The sequence below is a fragment of the Silurus meridionalis genome, chromosome 8 (genome assembly GCF_014805685.1).
Source record: "Silurus meridionalis isolate SWU-2019-XX chromosome 8, ASM1480568v1, whole genome shotgun sequence".
Lineage (NCBI taxonomy): Eukaryota > Metazoa > Chordata > Actinopteri > Siluriformes > Siluridae > Silurus > Silurus meridionalis.
In genome coordinates, this window is record NC_060891.1 from 29,520,851 (window position 1) to 29,537,274 (window position 16,424).

Consider the following 16,424-nt stretch of genomic DNA (forward strand, 5'->3'; position numbering starts at 1 on the left):
TATCCAATCAGAATCAAGTGCACTTTTGCTGAGGTTTAAGAGTAAATTATTATTTGTACATTTTGGAAAAAAATAAATAAACAAATTCCTATAATAATAAAGACATATAATTAATATATATTTGAGACAAAGTGTTATTATTTTTATAATAGTTGTTTTTCAATTAAAATAAAAAACCACACTGAATAAAACATTTTATAACAGTGTAAAATCAGTACATTAGACAGGAGACTGAAACTTTCCGGTTTGTTGTTGTTCTAACCAATCAGATAAGAGTAGGAATAAAGACCAACCAATCCGATCTTAGCTGATTACCATACCCGGAAGTAAAGGGCGGAGCTCCACAGAGCCACTGTATAATCCTAAACGTCCCCCTAGCGGAGTGCCCTACACACTGCAGGCAGAGAGGAGGAAATCTAGTGTACTCCGCGCGGAGCGGATCAGGACGCGGCCAGTCTCTCACAGTCCGAAAACGAAGTGATATTAAATCTCTTTACACATGTAAGTTTAAAACATGAACTCTAACCACATTTATATAATATATATATTGCATACATTTTTATATAATAATTTAATCGTTTATTTAAAACACTATATTACTTCAGCGCTTAGGAATGTACAGTTAGCATAGTTAGCAGGAGAAGTGTGATAAAGCAACAGCGAGTTTATTATCACTTTATAAACCATCAGGACCTCGGAATCTGTACACACTGAATCTCTATATAACCTTTAGATCTGCAATAGTATTTAATAATCACAGTGTTCAGGAAATACTGCCGCGCTTTTATGTTTCCATGGAGACGCCTACGGGGGCCCTGCTGGGTAAAAATAATCCGTTCATTTATCGTGTTTAGTTCCGCATAAGTGTGATGTTTCCGCTTACACTTCCGGAGTGTGTGTGTGTGTGTGTGTGTGTGTGTGTGTGTGTGTGTGTGTGTGTGTGTGTGTGTGTGTGTGTGTTGAGGTGAGTGGCGTAGTCAGGATGGAGTGTGTGTGTGTGTGTGTGTGTGTGTGTGTGTGTGTGTGTGTGTGTGTGTGTGTGTGTGTGTGAGTGTGTGTGTGTTGATCAGGATAGGGGTGTGTGTGTGTGTGGATCAGTGTTGAGGTGATAGGTTAGAGTGGTGTGATCAGGATGAAGTGAGTGTGTGTGTGAGTGTGTGTGTGTTGAGGTGATAGGTGTGTGTTGAGGTGATAGGTGTCTGTGTGTCTGTGTTGAGTTGGTAGGTGTATGTGTGCTTAGGTGATAGGTGTGTGTGTGTGTGTGGATCAGTGTTGAGGTGATAGGTGAGAGTGGTGTGATCAGGATGGTGTGTGTGTGTGTGTGTGTGTGTGTGTGTGTGTGATCAGGATAGGTGTGTGTGTGTGTGTGTGTTGATCTGGATAGGTGTGGGTGTGTGTGTGTTGATCAGGATAGGTGTGTGTGGGTGTGTGTTGATCAGGATAGTGTGTGGGTGTGTGTTGAGGTGATAGGTGTGTGGTGTGTGTTGAGGTGATAGGTGTGTGGGTGTGTTGAGGTGATAGGTGTGTGTGCGTGTGTGTTGATCAGGATAGGTGTGTGTGTGGTGTGTGTGTTGATCAGGATAGGTGTGTGTGTGGGTGTGTGTGTGTGTTGATCAGGATAGGTGTGTGTGGTGTGTGTGTTGATCAGGATAGGTGTGTGTCTGTGGGTGTGTGTTGAGGTGATAGGTGTGTGTGTGTGTGTGTGTTGATCAGGATAGGTGTGTGTGGGTGTGTGTGTTGATCAGGATAGGGGTGTGTGTGTGTGGGTGTGTGTTGAGGTGATAGGTGTGTGTGCGTGTTGAGGTGATAGGGGTGTGTGTGTGTTGATCAGGTAATGGTTGATGAGGTAATTGTTAGCAGACCTGTGATTGAGCAGATTTGTGACTGCACAACTCACCAGACTCTACAGGAGCTTTTCCCCACATGCCATCAAGCAACACAACAAACCCGTCTCCACCTGTTCACACTGAGCTGCACACGTTTACCCTCTTCTATTGTGTACTATTCCGATTAGTCACGTGCTCTTTATTTTATCTCATGTATTTAAAATTTTATATTTTAACAGACAGTTTACATTCTTAACACTTTTGTAAACACAATTGTGTTCTCTTTCGCCCCCTGCTGCCTGGCTGAATGATAATAAACGTTACTTTATTTGACTTTGCTCTGTGGTCTCAGGTGAGGGTGTGGTCAGGATGGAGTGTGCTGTGCTTCCTCAGTCGGAGATGATCCTTTACTGCCTCGTGTCCTTCACCTCTCACCTTTACTCCTTCTACCAGCTTCACGTGTTTTCAACAGGTACACACACTGCACACAACACACAACATAAAGCTACATCGAGTGCAAACAGTGCAGACAAAAAACAGTGCAGACAGACAACACAAGACATTGTGGGAAAGATACACATAACACAACAGAGCTGCGAGCAGTCAACCTACTGTAGCCTCTGAATGGACTATAAAAGACCGAGATGATCGAGAGTAAATATAAACAAACACAATGTAAACAGTGTAATATGGTTAAGTATAAATAATATATAAATGGTGGTGGAATGGATTGAGTTGAGTAATGAGTGTGTGTTAAAATCAGTTTGTACAGTAACACACAGTTGTGTGTGTGTGCGTGTGTGTGTGAGAGAGAGTTTCAGTTTAGTTCTGTGTGTTGAGTAGCCCGATGGCTTGTGGGATAAAGCTGTTGTACAGTCTGGATGTGATAGCAGGAGGGTGAGGGGTGTGTGTGAGGGGATGGGGGGGTGAGCGGTGTGTGTGAGGGGTGTGTGGGGTCGTCCACAATGCTGTGTGCTTTGTGGATGCAGCGTGTGGTGTAAATGTCCATGATAGAGGGGAGAGAGACTCCGATGATCTTCTCAGCGGTCCTCACTATCCTCTGTAGGGTCTTGCGATCCGAGACGGTGCAGTTCCCAAACCAGGCAGTGATGCAGCTGCTCAAGATGCTCTCAATGGTCCCTCTGTAGAACATGTTTAGGATGAGGGAGGGAGATGAGCTTTCCTCAGCCTTTTCAGGAAGTAGAGACGCTGCTGGGCTCTTGGTGATGGAGCTGGTGTTGAGTGACCAGGTGAGGTTATTCGGTAGATGAACGCCAAGGAATTTGGTGCTCTTGACGATCTCCATTGAGGATCCATTGATGATCAGTGGAGATTGGTCACTATGTGTTCTCCTAAAGTCAACAACTATCTCTTTAGTTTTGTCAATGTTCAGAGACAGGTTGTTGCTCCACACCAGGTTGTTAACTGTTTCACCTCCGCTCTGTATGCTAACGCGTCGTTCTTGCTGATTAGACCCACCACGGTCGTGTCATCGGTGGACTTGATGATGTGGTTCGAGCTGTGCATTGCTACACAGTCGTAAGTCAGCAGAGTGAACAGCAGTGGACTGAGCACAAAGCCCTGAGGGGCCCCAGTGCTCAGTGTGGTGATGCTGGAGATGCTGTTTCCTACCCAGACTGACTGAGGTCTCCCAGTCAGGAAGTCCAGGATGTGTCCTTGTTGTCCAGGTGGGTGAGGGCCAGACGGAGGGTCGTAGAGATGGCATCGTCTATGGAACTTTTTGGATGATGCGCAAACTGCATAGGGTCCATTGAGGGTGGAAGCTGGGTCTTGATGTGCCTTGTGACAAGCCTCTCAAAGCACTTCATCACGATGTGTGTAAGCGCGACAGGACGATAGTCATTGAGGCAGGAGACTGTAGACTTCTTTAGCATGGGGAGGAGGATGGTTGTTGTCTTTAGGCAAGACTACAGCAGGGGGCAGATCTTTCTCTCTCTCAGCTCTCTCTCTCTCTCTCTCTCTCTCTCTCTCTCTCTCTTTCGGTCGAGTTAAACATGCTCCTGAGGCTCCAGTGACCAGTGTTCCTGCCCCTCTCCCCTCCTTGGATCTTCACACTTCTGTGCAGCTCGGGACGGTCTCTTAATTCCGGAGTAGAACGGGTGCTTTGAGGACGGATTGGACTGTAGTTGGTGTCGGCGGTCTGCTGCACTGACTCGGGAGTGCAGTTTGCTTCTGATCATCATCACTGTACCCACAACATTGTATATCTGCTTCAAATGGACATTTGGTGCAACCCAGATGAGGATGGGTTCCCTCTTGAGTCTGGTTCCTCTCAAGGTTTCTTCCTTATGCCATCTCGGGGAGTTTTTCCTTGCCACAGTTGCTCATCAGGGACAAACATACTTACAAAGAACATATTTATGTTTAATCACCACATTATCTGTGTAAAGCTGCTTTGAGACAATGTTCATTGTTAAAAGCGCTATACAAATAAAAATGAATTGAATTGAATTGAAGTAGGAACAACGTTGCTGCTAAGGGAGATGTTGAAGATGTCAGTGAAGACATCCGCTAGCGTTTTGTTACCGCGAGTCTTACAGTACAGAGCTGTGTTTCTGTCAGCACGAAACATGACTAGCTCTTCTAGCTAGATGGTGGCGTCCGGAACTGTGTTGCTGAGCCAAGTCTCTGTAAAAAAACAAAAAAAACAAAGACACAGCAGTCTCTGGACTCTCGCCGCGTGGTCCGCTGGAGTCGGATGTAGTCCAGTTTATTGTCCGGGGAGCAGACGTTTAAAAGAAGAATGGACGGGAGAGCTGGCCGGCTAGGGTTAGTGTTTAGCCTAGCACGGACACCCGCCCACTTGCTTTGCATTTGCTTCCTTGAGCATCGCTTCCGACTTCCCCTCTCCTGGCCACCGGCATTAGGTGACACCGAGGGCTGTGGGCCTGGTCATTGTAGCCGAGGTCGCAGCAAGGGTTAGGGTCTAATGTTTAATGTTTAAGAGACCAAACTTTAGAACTTTTTTGTGTTTGCTTATCTAGCATTTTTCAATTTTAACTGCAATAAGATTATTTCCGATTTAGGATACAGAGATATGATAAAGTGAGAGGCAATGAATGTAGTTAACACTAGTGATAGTCGCGTTAACTAACTACAGGCACAAGTCAGGAAGACAAAAACAATTTAGGATTATTAAAAGACGAAAAAGGATAGATAAATGGTAACGTTTGTTTCAAAACGGCGAGAGAAATACAAACACAGAACTCGCAGCCACACAAGGTGCGGCTTATTTATGTTAAAAATAAAAATATTTGTAAAATTCAGTGGGTGCGGCTTATAGTCCGGAAATTACGGTACATGGTATTATCTTCGTGAACTCTTTTATTTCTGTTTTAAACCCTGATTTTACACCTGACTGTCCTTTTTATTCACAGAGAGAAACCGTTTTTCATGCTTTTTATTCACTGCTCCAGGTTGCAGTCACTGTGTTTTTACGGAGCATTTTAAGGTCTTTTTGATTTTACTGTTCAGTGTTTTATTTTTGGTTTTAAATACATTAGGAAACACAGGTTCAGGTGCCACCTGTGTCTTTCAGCGGCTCCAGTCTGCGCTTCAATCACCTTTTCGGCGACCTTTCCACTTGCCTCTCTGCGTGTCTCTCTCTCCCAGAGGTTGGCGTCTCTCTCTCTTCTTTATTGGCGTCGCCAGACTGAAACACAGCGTACTGATTAGCCTCATCAGCTGCCGGTGTTTCTTACCGCTTGTTCCGGCTGGGTCCGCCCTCCACTCGCTGGCACAGTGTTATTATATTGATATTTTTACCGTGTGATTAAAACGATGAGTCGGTCTGGTGACTTTTTTTTTAACCCGAAAAGAGTTTAATAAGTGTGAAGAACATTAACTTCTTTACTGAAACAACACCTAAGTCATAGTTCATCAGCATGATGTCACTTCCTGTTTGTGTAGAACATGAGGAGAGCCTGGACAGGGAGGTGCAGCTGGAGGATGGGTTCCTGATCACAGGCAGTAAAAAGGTATGAGGATTACTGAGAACTTTCCACAAGTCTGTTTCTGCCTGCTGTAAGTGTACACAAACTCTGTGTGTGTTTGTGTCTACAGGATGCCAGTGATTTTGAGTGGAGTTTCTGGAATGAGTGGGCGTGGCGTTCTCTCCTCTGGTCTCTGATTGGTCATGCTGTGGTCTCTCAGCTCTGCAGTGTTTGTTCTCCTCAGGTGAATTTCCAACATCTTCCACATATTGTAGTGTAAAAAGTGTACAGAATGAGCTCTTACTGCGATATTATCACACAAACCGACTGCTGTAGAAGAGAAATGATTTATGGTCACATGATCCAGTAACCCCAAAGAAGGACGGTTCTGTTCAGAATTATTCTCAAGGTTCCTTTCTCATATCATCTCAGTCTCAGAAAGATTTGTTTGGATGTAATGGTCCGATTGGTATCAAAGCTCATTATGTTTTAGATCGTTATGGAGCTCCACACTCTGCTGTGTGTTTATTAACGTTCTGAGCTTATTAGAGCCTAAATCCAGATTCCTGTGCGGCTGCATTGCAGAGTTTTATTTAAACTGTTTGCAGTGAATTGGTAATCTATTTTAGTGTGTGTGTGTGTGTGTGTGTGTGTGTGTGTGTGTGTGTGTGTTTAGTTGAGAAAGGCCATCCTCACAGTGTATGGAGTTCTCTGTGCCTGGTGGCTTCTCGGTTGGAGGGGTGTGGTGGTTCTTATGCTTCACTTGAGCATTTCATTGGCTGTTGCTCAGCTGCAGAGTTCCGCCCTCACCTGGGTCTGTGCTCTGTTCCTGCTCTCTACATTACACATCACCAGCATACAGGAGGTCCAGGTGTGTCTTCTAGTAACGTTCTGCTGGTGCCTCATCTGTCTCACCACCATTATTCTAATTGGCTACTGTCCTCTCTCTCTTTCTCTTTCTCTCTCTCTCTCTCTCTCTCTCTCACATACCTCACTATGATTGGCTGCTGTCCTCTCTCTCTCTGTCTCTCTCACATACCTCACTCTGATTGGCTTCTGTCCTCTCTCTCTCTCTGTCTCTCTCATACCTCACTATGATTGGCTGCTGTCCTCTCTCTCTCTCTCTCTCTCTCTCCCTCTCTCTCTCTCTCTCTCTCTCTCTCTCTCTCTCTCTCTCTCTCATACCTCACTATGATTGGCTGCTGTCCTCTCTCTCTTTCTCACTCATGTCTCACTCTGATTGATTTACATGATGCATGTTTAATTGTTTAAAAATTTAGAAATCAAGTTCTTTGTGATTGAAGGATCCTGTACTGTGTTTACAGCGAGACTGGTACGACTCAGATCAGAATTATTATCTCCTGATGTTCAGCACTGCAATGTGTGTGTTACGCTGCATCAGTTTCAGCCTGGAGCTGTGCTGGAGCCCCCTGCAGGGCACACAAACTATTTCATGCTTCTCATTTTTAAACTTTAAAAAATTGTTAACACAATTCTACAACCTGGTCTCATACGGATTCTACCATCCACTGTTCTACAATGGACCCATCATCAACTACAACTATTTCAGACAACAGGTGAAAATTCAGGAACACTAATGATGAACACTAATAAATATTAACATTAATAATAAACCCAGCCATTATAGTCACTCTTAGTGCCGGTCTCAAGCCCAGGTAAACGGGGAGGGTTTTGTTATGAAGGAAATCCAGCGTGAAACGTTGCAAATCAAATATGCGGATCAGCAATAAGAAATTTATAGCGGATCAGTAGAGGCCTGAGTTACCAACGACCACCACGGGAATTTTTAGCCAAGAGGGTACCGGGGGAAATTGGGCTAAGGAGGAAGACGTCTACAGAGACAGCAGGAAAAGGAGAAGTGTAGGAGAGTGGAGGTTCGGGTTGGTAGTTTAAATGTTGGTACTATGACTGGTAAAGCAAAAGAGGGAGCTGATATGATGGAGAGGAGAAAGGTAGATATGTTGTGTTCAGGAGACCAAGTGGAAAGAGAGTAAGACCAGGAACAATGGAGGTGTTTAAACTGTTCTATCATGGTGTGGATGGAAAGAGAAATAGTGTAGGGGGATTCTAAAGGAAGAGTACAGTAAGAGTGTAGTGGAGGTGAAGAGAGTTTCTGATAGGGTGATGAATGTGAAGCTGGAAGTTGAAGGGGTGATAATAAATGTCATTAGTGTTTATGCTCCACAAGTGGCTTGTGAGATGTGTGGAGAGGTTTAGGAAAGATGCAGTGGAGTTTTTAACAAGATTGTTTAATAGGATTTTGGAAGGTGAGAAGATGCCTGAGGAATGGAGAAGGAATGTGCTGGTACTGATCTTTAAGAATAAGAGTGATGTGCAGACCTGCAGTAACTACAGGGGAATAAAGTTGAAGTCATGAAGTTATGGGAAAGAGTAGTGGAAGCCAGGCTGAGAGAAGAGGTGACCATCTGTGAGTAACAGTATGGTTTCATGCTGAGGAAGAGCACCACAGACGCATTATTTGCTTTGAGAATGTTGATGGAGAAGTATAGAGAATGTCAGAAGGAGCTGCATTGGGTGTTTGTGGATTTAGAGAGTGTATGACAGGGTGGAGAGAGGAGTTGTGGTATTGTATGAGGAAGTCTGGTGTGTCAAAAAAAGTATGTGAGGGTGATGCAGGACATGTATGAGGACAGTGTGACAGCAGTGAAGTGTGCAGTAGGAACGACAGACTGGTTCCAGGTGGAGGTGGAACTGCATCAAGGATTGGCTCTGAGCCCTTTCCTGTTTGCAGTGGTGATGGACAGGTTGAAGGATGAGGTCAGACAGGAGTCTCTGTGGACTATGATGTTTGCGGATAATATTGTGATTTGTGGTGAGAGTAGGGAGCAGGTTGAGAAGAGCCTGGAGAGGTGGAGGTACACGCTGGAGAGAAGGGGAATGAAAGTCAGTAGGAGTAAGACAGAGTACATGTGTGTGAATGAGAGGGAGGGCAGTGGAGGGGTGCGGTTGCAGGGAGAAGAGGTGGAGAAGGTGGAGGAGTTCAGGTACCTGGGGTCAACAGGGCAAAGTAATGTAGAGTGTGTTAGAGAAGTGAAGAAAAGAGTGCAGGCAGGGTGGAGTTTGTGGAGAAAAGTGATAGCAGGAGTAATGTATGATAAAAGAGTATCTGTGAGAGTGAAAGGGAAAGTTTATAGGACTGTGGTGAGACCTGAGGTGGTGTATGGTTTAGAGACAGTGGCATTGAGTAAAAGACAGGAGGTGAAGCTGGAGGTAGCAGAGCTGAAGATGTTGAGATATTCGTTGGGAGTGACGACGATGGACAGATTTAGAAATGAGTTTATTAGAGGGACAGCGCATGTAGGACGTTTTGGAGACAAGGTGAGGGATGTGTGATTGAGATGGTTTGGACATGTGCAGAGGAGGGACATGGGGTATATCAGTAGGAGAATGCTGTAGAAGAACTAGAAAAATGCTGAGAAACCACCAGGAAGGAGAAAAAGAGGAAGACCAATTAGGAGGTTTATGGATGTGGTGAGTAAAGCCATGCAGGTAGTTGGTGTGAAAGAGGCAGATGTTGAGGACAGGGGGGGTATGGAGACGGATGATCCGCTGTGGAGACCCCTAATGGGAGCAGCCGAAAGAAGAAGCAGAATGATGAACACTAATAATGTACACTATTAATGAACACTGATAATGAACACTAATGATGAACACCAATATAATTAATAATTCCGATCCTTCTTTATGTCATTGTGTGATGTCACTGTTTTTTCCTGTCCTTTTGAGTCAGTTCTTCTGCCACTCAAGTCTCTCTCTCTCTCTCTCTCTCTCTCTCTCTCTCTCTCTCTCTCTCTCTCTATCTCTCTCTCTCTCTTACTCTCACTTTCTCTCTTTTTTTATCTCTTCCCCCTTTTCTTTCTCTCTCTCTCTCTCTCTCTCTCTCTCTCTCTCTCTGTGCCTGCAGATGGACAGAATGGTGTGTTCCACATCACCATCCTGGTTGTTGAGTCAAGTTTTACGTTTGTGTGTGTGGTGGTGTTTAGCTGAGTTTATGATCCACTTTATGTACATGCACAGCATCCAGAACAACGAGATCTTCCTCAACATGCTGCCATCCTGGGCTCTGGGTAAGTGTGTGTGTTGTGTGTGTGTGTGAGAGAGAGGCATTTTTGTCTTTTACAATCATTTATCTGGCAAAAAATCCTTTTTAAGGTCGGATGGTTTCAGATTTGTTCGTTAATTAATTATCTCTTCGAGGAGATAAGAGCTCTGGACAGTTTGTGTGTGTGTGTGTGTGTGTGTGTGTGTGTGTGTGTTTTGGGGGTAAAGGGTTGCACTAGAGAGGTGTCCAGACGACTTCTGTAGGCCAGGGACTCCTCCAGCAGCCATTATAGTGTTTCGCAGCCTTTAATCTGTTTTTTTTTTAAGTCCATATTTTCAAAAGTCCATTGTAAAAAACACGAATAAACCAGTAACATCCAATGCATTTGTGTCCATTAAAACAAAGTTCTGTCCAGCCCCAGTCATCCCACCATGTGCAAAAAGTCCACTGGCTGCTGTCCTCTATACCAGGTTACTTGGGCCAGTCAGGAGTCTCTGAATGAACTGGAGGCGAAAGGCTGACAAGATAAACTGACCATTTCCCCCTTCCTCCTTGGACAAATGGAGGACACTCTGGAATCCAGTGCAAACCATCCCAGAAGAAGTCCACGAGCAGGGCCTGGATGTTCGCTAGCAGGTCTTGTGCCATACAGACGATGGTTGTTGATGATCAGCATTTGCCCTCTTTGGGACCAGCCGCTTCCACCTGCTCAGTCTGCTCTTGATGTGCTCTACAGTGCCTTCCCAGTTTTTATTTAAATATCTCATGACTCCACAGGTAGACACCCAAGTACTTAAAACCACCTTTTTTCTACACCAGGTCTCCTGGGAATCTCGGCTCCCCACTCCCCAACTAAATCTGCTTCACTCTTTTCCCAGTTTACTTTCGTTTATAATAAAAAACTCAAAGTCTTTTAGAACATCAGTTAAAACATTCACATCAGACTGGGATCCCACCACTACAGCCACGTCATCTGCATATGCTGACAGGTAAAGTAAAGCATTAGAGTGTGAATAATAAAAACAGAAAGATGACTTCTTAGGTTGATTAATAGAGGTTCAATTGCTAGAGTGTACAACATTCCTGACGGTACACTTTCAATTTCACTCCATGCCTTGGAGAGCCTTCTGAAGCTCAGCGAGTGTCAGCTCCCTGTCCAACTCCCTGTCTACTGACTCTGAGAGCTTAGCATATTTAAGGGAGCTCTCGTCCATTTCATGTGCTCCTGACCTCTCACAGTATGAGCTTGGGGCTCACCTACCCTAGGCCCTGGTGCAGCAGCCAGTTGCCTGGCTTTCAGCAGGAGGCCGAGCTGAAGCCACAGGGGGAATGGCTCCAGCAGGCTTAGCTGCTTCCTGCCCCAGACGATTGGGGACACCAGGGTCACTCTGTATTTCAGGAAAGGCATGGACAAGATGCCCTTGCTTCTTCATCATCATCATCTTCTTTTTCTTCTTTTGACACGGCAGATCATCCGTCTCCATACCCCTCTGTCCTCTACATCTGCCTCTTTCAAACCAACTACCTGCACGTCTTCCCTCACCATGGTCTTCATCTTTTCCTCCTTCCTGGTGTCTCCATCCTCAGCATTCTCCTACTGATATAGCCCATGTCCCTCCTCTGCACATGTCCAAACCATCTCAATCACACCTCCCTCACCTTGTCTCCAAAACGTCCTACATGTGCTGTCCCTCTAATAAACGAATTTCTAATCCTGTCCATCATAGTCACTTCCAATGAACATCTCAGGTCAAGTCAAGTCAAGAGGCTTTTAATGTCATTTCTACTATACACAGTGGTACACAGTAATAACAAAACAACGTTCCTCCGGAACCCTGGTTCTACACTAAACAATGACATAAAGCTACAACACAACACAAGCTACATAAAGTGCATCGAGTGCAATCTAGTGCAAACAGTGCAGACAAAAAACAGTACAGACAGACAACACAAGACAAGACACAAAACCAAGATAGCGCCGACCAGTAAACCTACTGTATACTTGGTTATACAGTTCTGTAAACTGTAAAAACTATACCCAGGAGTGAATATAAGAACACAATGTAGTGCAAAAATACAGCAGCAGTCAAGATGTGCAGAAGACAGCATGTAAACAGTGTAATATAGTATGACAAATTTAAAGGTGCAAAAAATTATGTAAACAATATAATAGTCAAAGGTGCAAAAGACGGCATGTATACAGTAATACAGTGAAAGGTGCAGTTAAACAGATCAGTTATCAAATATAAATAATAATAAATAGATAATGGTGGAATACATTGAGGTGAGTGTGTGTTGTGTTAAGTCCAGGTTGTACAGTTTGATAACACACAACATCTTCAGCTCTGCTACCTCCAGCTCCATCTCCTGTCTTTTACTCAATGCCACTGTCTCTAATCCATACAACATCTCAGGTCTTACCACAGTCCTATAAACTTTCCCTTTCACTCTTTCAAGTCAAGAAGCTTTTATTGTCAAATCTGTGATATATATAGCTGACGCAGCACACAGTGAAATGAGACAATGTTCTTCCAGAACCCTGGTGCTACATTAAACAACAGAGAACTCCATCACTGAAAATAGAGCTGCATAACCGAACAGAGTTAAGGACTAAAGTGTCCTTGCCACATAAAGTGCATTGTGTGCAACCATATCCAAATAGTACACAAAACATAAAATATATATAATGTGTTTGATGTGACGGCCCAAATGCTTCGGAACCGCTTTCCTGATGGCAGGAGGGTGAAGAGTGTGTGTGAGGAATGTTATGTCATGTCAAGTCAAGTTTATTTCTATTGTGCTTTTCACAACAGACATTGTCTCAAAGCAGCTTTACAGATTTTAACAGTGAAGGTGAATGGTGTGTGTTTATCCCTGATTAGGACCATGGAGACTGTGGTAAGGGAAAACCCCCTTAGATGTTATGAGGAAGAAACCTTGAGAGGAACCAGACTCAAAAGCAGAACCTCATCCTCATTTGGGTGACATCAAGAGTGTGATTATAGTCTTTAAACAATACAGAACACTGGAGAGTGAGAACTAACATGAGCACTGGAGTGTGTGATTATGACTAATGTTCTTTCTACAGTCTTATACAGTCAGATGAGATTATGGAACCAGGAGCTACTGAGCAACTCATAAAATAGAAACATCACAGATCCAACACCAGCTTCTCCATGCCAGAGCCTTTGAACACTCAAAGAGGTCCAGTGTCCAAACTCCACATGAAGTGGTATCCAGTTAGCACTGGTACGTCTCTAGATGGTTTGGGATGTTTGCGAGTTCAGCATCTACTTCTTTAAAGGTCCACAATCTTCATAAGGTGGGACGTGACTGGTATGGAGCAACCTCAGGATGCCTCGGGATGGGGAGAGAAAGAGAAGCAGTGAAGAGGAATAAGCGTAGCTGCTGTTCATGATATTAACAGCACAAGTTGATAATGTGTTTGATCAGATGTTCTGGAGCACAAGGTTATGATGTGATTACATTTACTTTACATTTGCGGCATTTAGCAGACGTCTTTATCCAGAGCGATGTACAAAAGTGCTTTGAGTCTCTAGCAATGAATAAATCTACACTGGTACACAAGATTACAAACTTAATATAAATATAACTCTTGAATTCTACAAAGCAAACTTAGAAAGTGCTCATTTAAGTGTTTCAGGAAGAGATAGGTCTTCAACCGTCGCTTGAAGATACTCAGGGACTCAGCTGTACAGACATCTAGGGGAAGTTCATTCCACCACCTCGGTGCCAGAACAGAGAAGAGCCTTGAAGTATAATATGTGATGTGTTATATGTAGGCTTTGCTATAAAGATACGTCTTTAATCTGCACATAAACTGGGAGAGTGTGTCTGAGCCCCGAACACTGTCAGGAAGACTATTCCAGAGTTTAGGAGCTAAAGGTGAGAATGTTCTACCACCTTCAGTGGACTTTGCTATTCTAGGAACTACTAGAAGTCCAGAGTTTTGAGATCTCAGGGAGCGTGACGGATTGTAGCGTGTTAAAAGACTGGAGAGATACATGGAGATAAACCATTTAGAGTTTTATAAGTAAGTAGCAGTAGTTTGTAGTGGATTTGAAACTTAACAGGTAGCCAGTGTAGGGATGAGAAGATTGGGGTTATATGGTGATATTTTCTTGACCTTGTAAGAACTCTGACTGCTGCATTCTGAACTAACTGAAGCTTGTTTATTAATGATGCAGGACATCCACCTAGTAATGCATTACAATAGTCCAGTCTGGAGGTCATGAACGCATGGACAAGCTTCTCTGCATCAGATATAGACAACATGTTTCTTAGCTTAGAAATATTTCTAAAAGGTGGAAGAAGCTGTTTTTGTAACTTGGTTGATGTGATTTTTGAAAGACACGTTGCTCTAAAATAACTCCCAGGTCTTTTACTGTTGAACTAGTAGTTACAGAACATCCGTCTAAATGCAGGTTGAAATGCTGGAGCTTCTGTGTACTGGTTTTTGGGCCGATGAGCAAAATCGCCATCTTATCTTTTATTGCTTTAACACACTCAGTTATCCGAGCTAATTGAGTGTATCGTCTGGTTTTGATGAGCTACATAGCTGGGTATCATCAGCGTAACAGTGGAAGCTAATTCCATGCATTCCATAATATTTCCTAAGGGAAGCATGTATATTGTAAAAAGCAGGGGTTCTAGAACTGAACCATGTGGCACGCCATAATTAACTTGAATTAACCTGAATAGCTCTTCATTTAAATCTAAAAAATGGTAACGATCGGACAGGTAGGATTTAAACCAGCTTAATGCCTGTCCTTGAATGCCGATATAATTCTGTAAGCGATCTAGGAGGAGATCATTGTCTATAGTGTCGAAAGCAGCACTAAGATCTAGTAAAACTAACAGAGAGATGAAGCCCTGGTCTAAAGATAAAAACAAGTCATTAGTGATTTTAACTAGGGCAGTTTCTGTGCTATGATGGAGCCTGAAACCTGACTGAAACTCTTCAAAGATATTGTTCTCTTGTAAGTAGGAACAGAACTGGGCAGCAACAATCTTTTCTAAAATCTTAGACATAAATGGGAGATTTGAAATGGGTTTGTTATTTGATACCGTGTTTGGATCTAAATTAGGTTTCTTAATGAGGGGCTTAAATATGCGGATCACAAATGAGAATTTCATACCGGATCGGTCGAGGCCCGGGTTAACAACGACCGCCACAGGTATCGTTAGCCAACAGGGTACTGGTGTAAATTGTGCTACTGTTGGCCGAAGGAGGAGAAGGAGAGGAGGAAGACGTCTACAGAGACAGCAGGAAAAGGAGCAGTGTAGGAGAGTGGAGGTTTGGGTTGGTACTTTAAATGTTGGTACTATGACGGGTAAAGGGAGAGAGATAGCTGATATGATGGAGAGGAGAAAGGTAGAGATGTTGTGTGTTCAGGAGACCAAGTGGAAAGTGAGTAAGGCCAGGAACATTGGAGGTGGGTTCAAACTGTTCTATCATGGTGTGGATGGAAAGAGAAATGGTGTAGGGGGGATTCTAAAGGAAGAGTACAGTAAGAGTGTAGTAAAGGTGAAGAGTGTTTCTGATAGGGTGATGAACGTGAAGCTGGAAGTTGAAGGGATGATGATAAATGTCATCAGTGTCTATGCTCCACAAGTTGGCTGTGAGATGGAGGAGAAGGAAAGATTCTGGAGTGAATTAGATGAAGTGGTAGATGGTGTACCTAGGAAAGCCTTAAGGAGTGGAATGTGGAAGGGCAGATGGTGGAAGATTTTGCTAAAAGGAAGGAACACTTATTTTTTAGAAGAAGGAGGATCATAGGGTTACGTGTAACAGTGGAGGAAGGTGGAATATGTTCTATGCAGGAGATGCAACCTGAAGGAGATTGGAGACTGTAAGGTGTTGGCAGGGGACAGTGTAGCTAGACAGCATCGGATGGTGGTCTGTAGGATGGTTTTGGAGGTAAAGAAGAAGAGAAGGAAAGTGAGGACTGAAAGAAGAATAAGATGGAGGAAACTGAAGGAGGACAAGTGTAGTGTGAGGTTCAGGGAAGAGGTCAGATGGGGGCTCGTGGTGGGGAAGAGGTGTTGGGTGATTGGGAAACTACTGCAGGAGTGATGAGGGAGGTAGCTAAAAAAAGTACTTGGAGTGACATCTGGAAATAGAAAGGAAACCAAGGAGACATGGTGGTGGAATGAGGAAGTGCAGGAGAGCATAAGGAGAAAGAGATGGCAAAACAGAAGTGGGATAGACAGAGTGATGAGAAAAGTAGGCAGGAGTACAAGGAGATGCGGCAGCAGGTAAAGAGGGATGTGGCGAAAGCCAAGGAAAAGGCATATGGGGAGCTGTATGAGAGGTTGGACACTAAGGAAGGAGAAAAGGATTTGTACCGATTGGCCAGGCAGAGGGACCGAGCTGGGAAGGATGTGCTGCAAGTTAGAGCAATAAAGGATGGAGAGGGAAATGTGTTGACTAGTGAGGAGAGTGTGTTGAATAGGTGGAGGGAGTATTTTGAGCAGCTGATGAATGAGGAAAATCAGAGAGAGAGAAGGTTGGATGATGTGGAGTTGGTAAAGCAGGAT

The 16,424-nt window shown here is 43.9% G+C and overlaps 1 protein-coding gene across 6 annotated transcripts in view; it reads left to right on the forward strand.

Moving 5' to 3' along the window:
- The first annotated feature begins 390 nt into the window (after window positions 1-390).
- Window positions 391-16,424, forward strand: part of hhat (hedgehog acyltransferase) — a 34,889-nt gene continuing 18,855 nt past the window's right edge. For 2 of the 6 annotated variants that reach the window (XM_046855836.1, XM_046855840.1), the window contains exons 1-7: window positions 1,766-1,998; window positions 2,179-2,298; window positions 5,757-5,824; window positions 5,910-6,023; window positions 6,456-6,650; window positions 7,105-7,356; window positions 9,726-9,888. In XM_046855836.1, the coding sequence (XP_046711792.1) occupies window positions 2,196-2,298; window positions 5,757-5,824; window positions 5,910-6,023; window positions 6,456-6,650; window positions 7,105-7,356; window positions 9,726-9,888 (895 nt within the window). In that variant the 5' untranslated portion in view covers window positions 1,766-1,998; window positions 2,179-2,195. Of the gene's footprint in view, window positions 502-1,284; window positions 1,294-1,765; window positions 2,040-2,178; window positions 2,299-5,756; window positions 5,825-5,909; window positions 6,024-6,455; window positions 6,651-7,104; window positions 7,357-9,725; window positions 9,889-16,424 lie in introns of those variants that run through there. The other 4 variants (XM_046855839.1, XM_046855837.1, XM_046855838.1 and 1 more) reach the window with 4 other exon arrangements.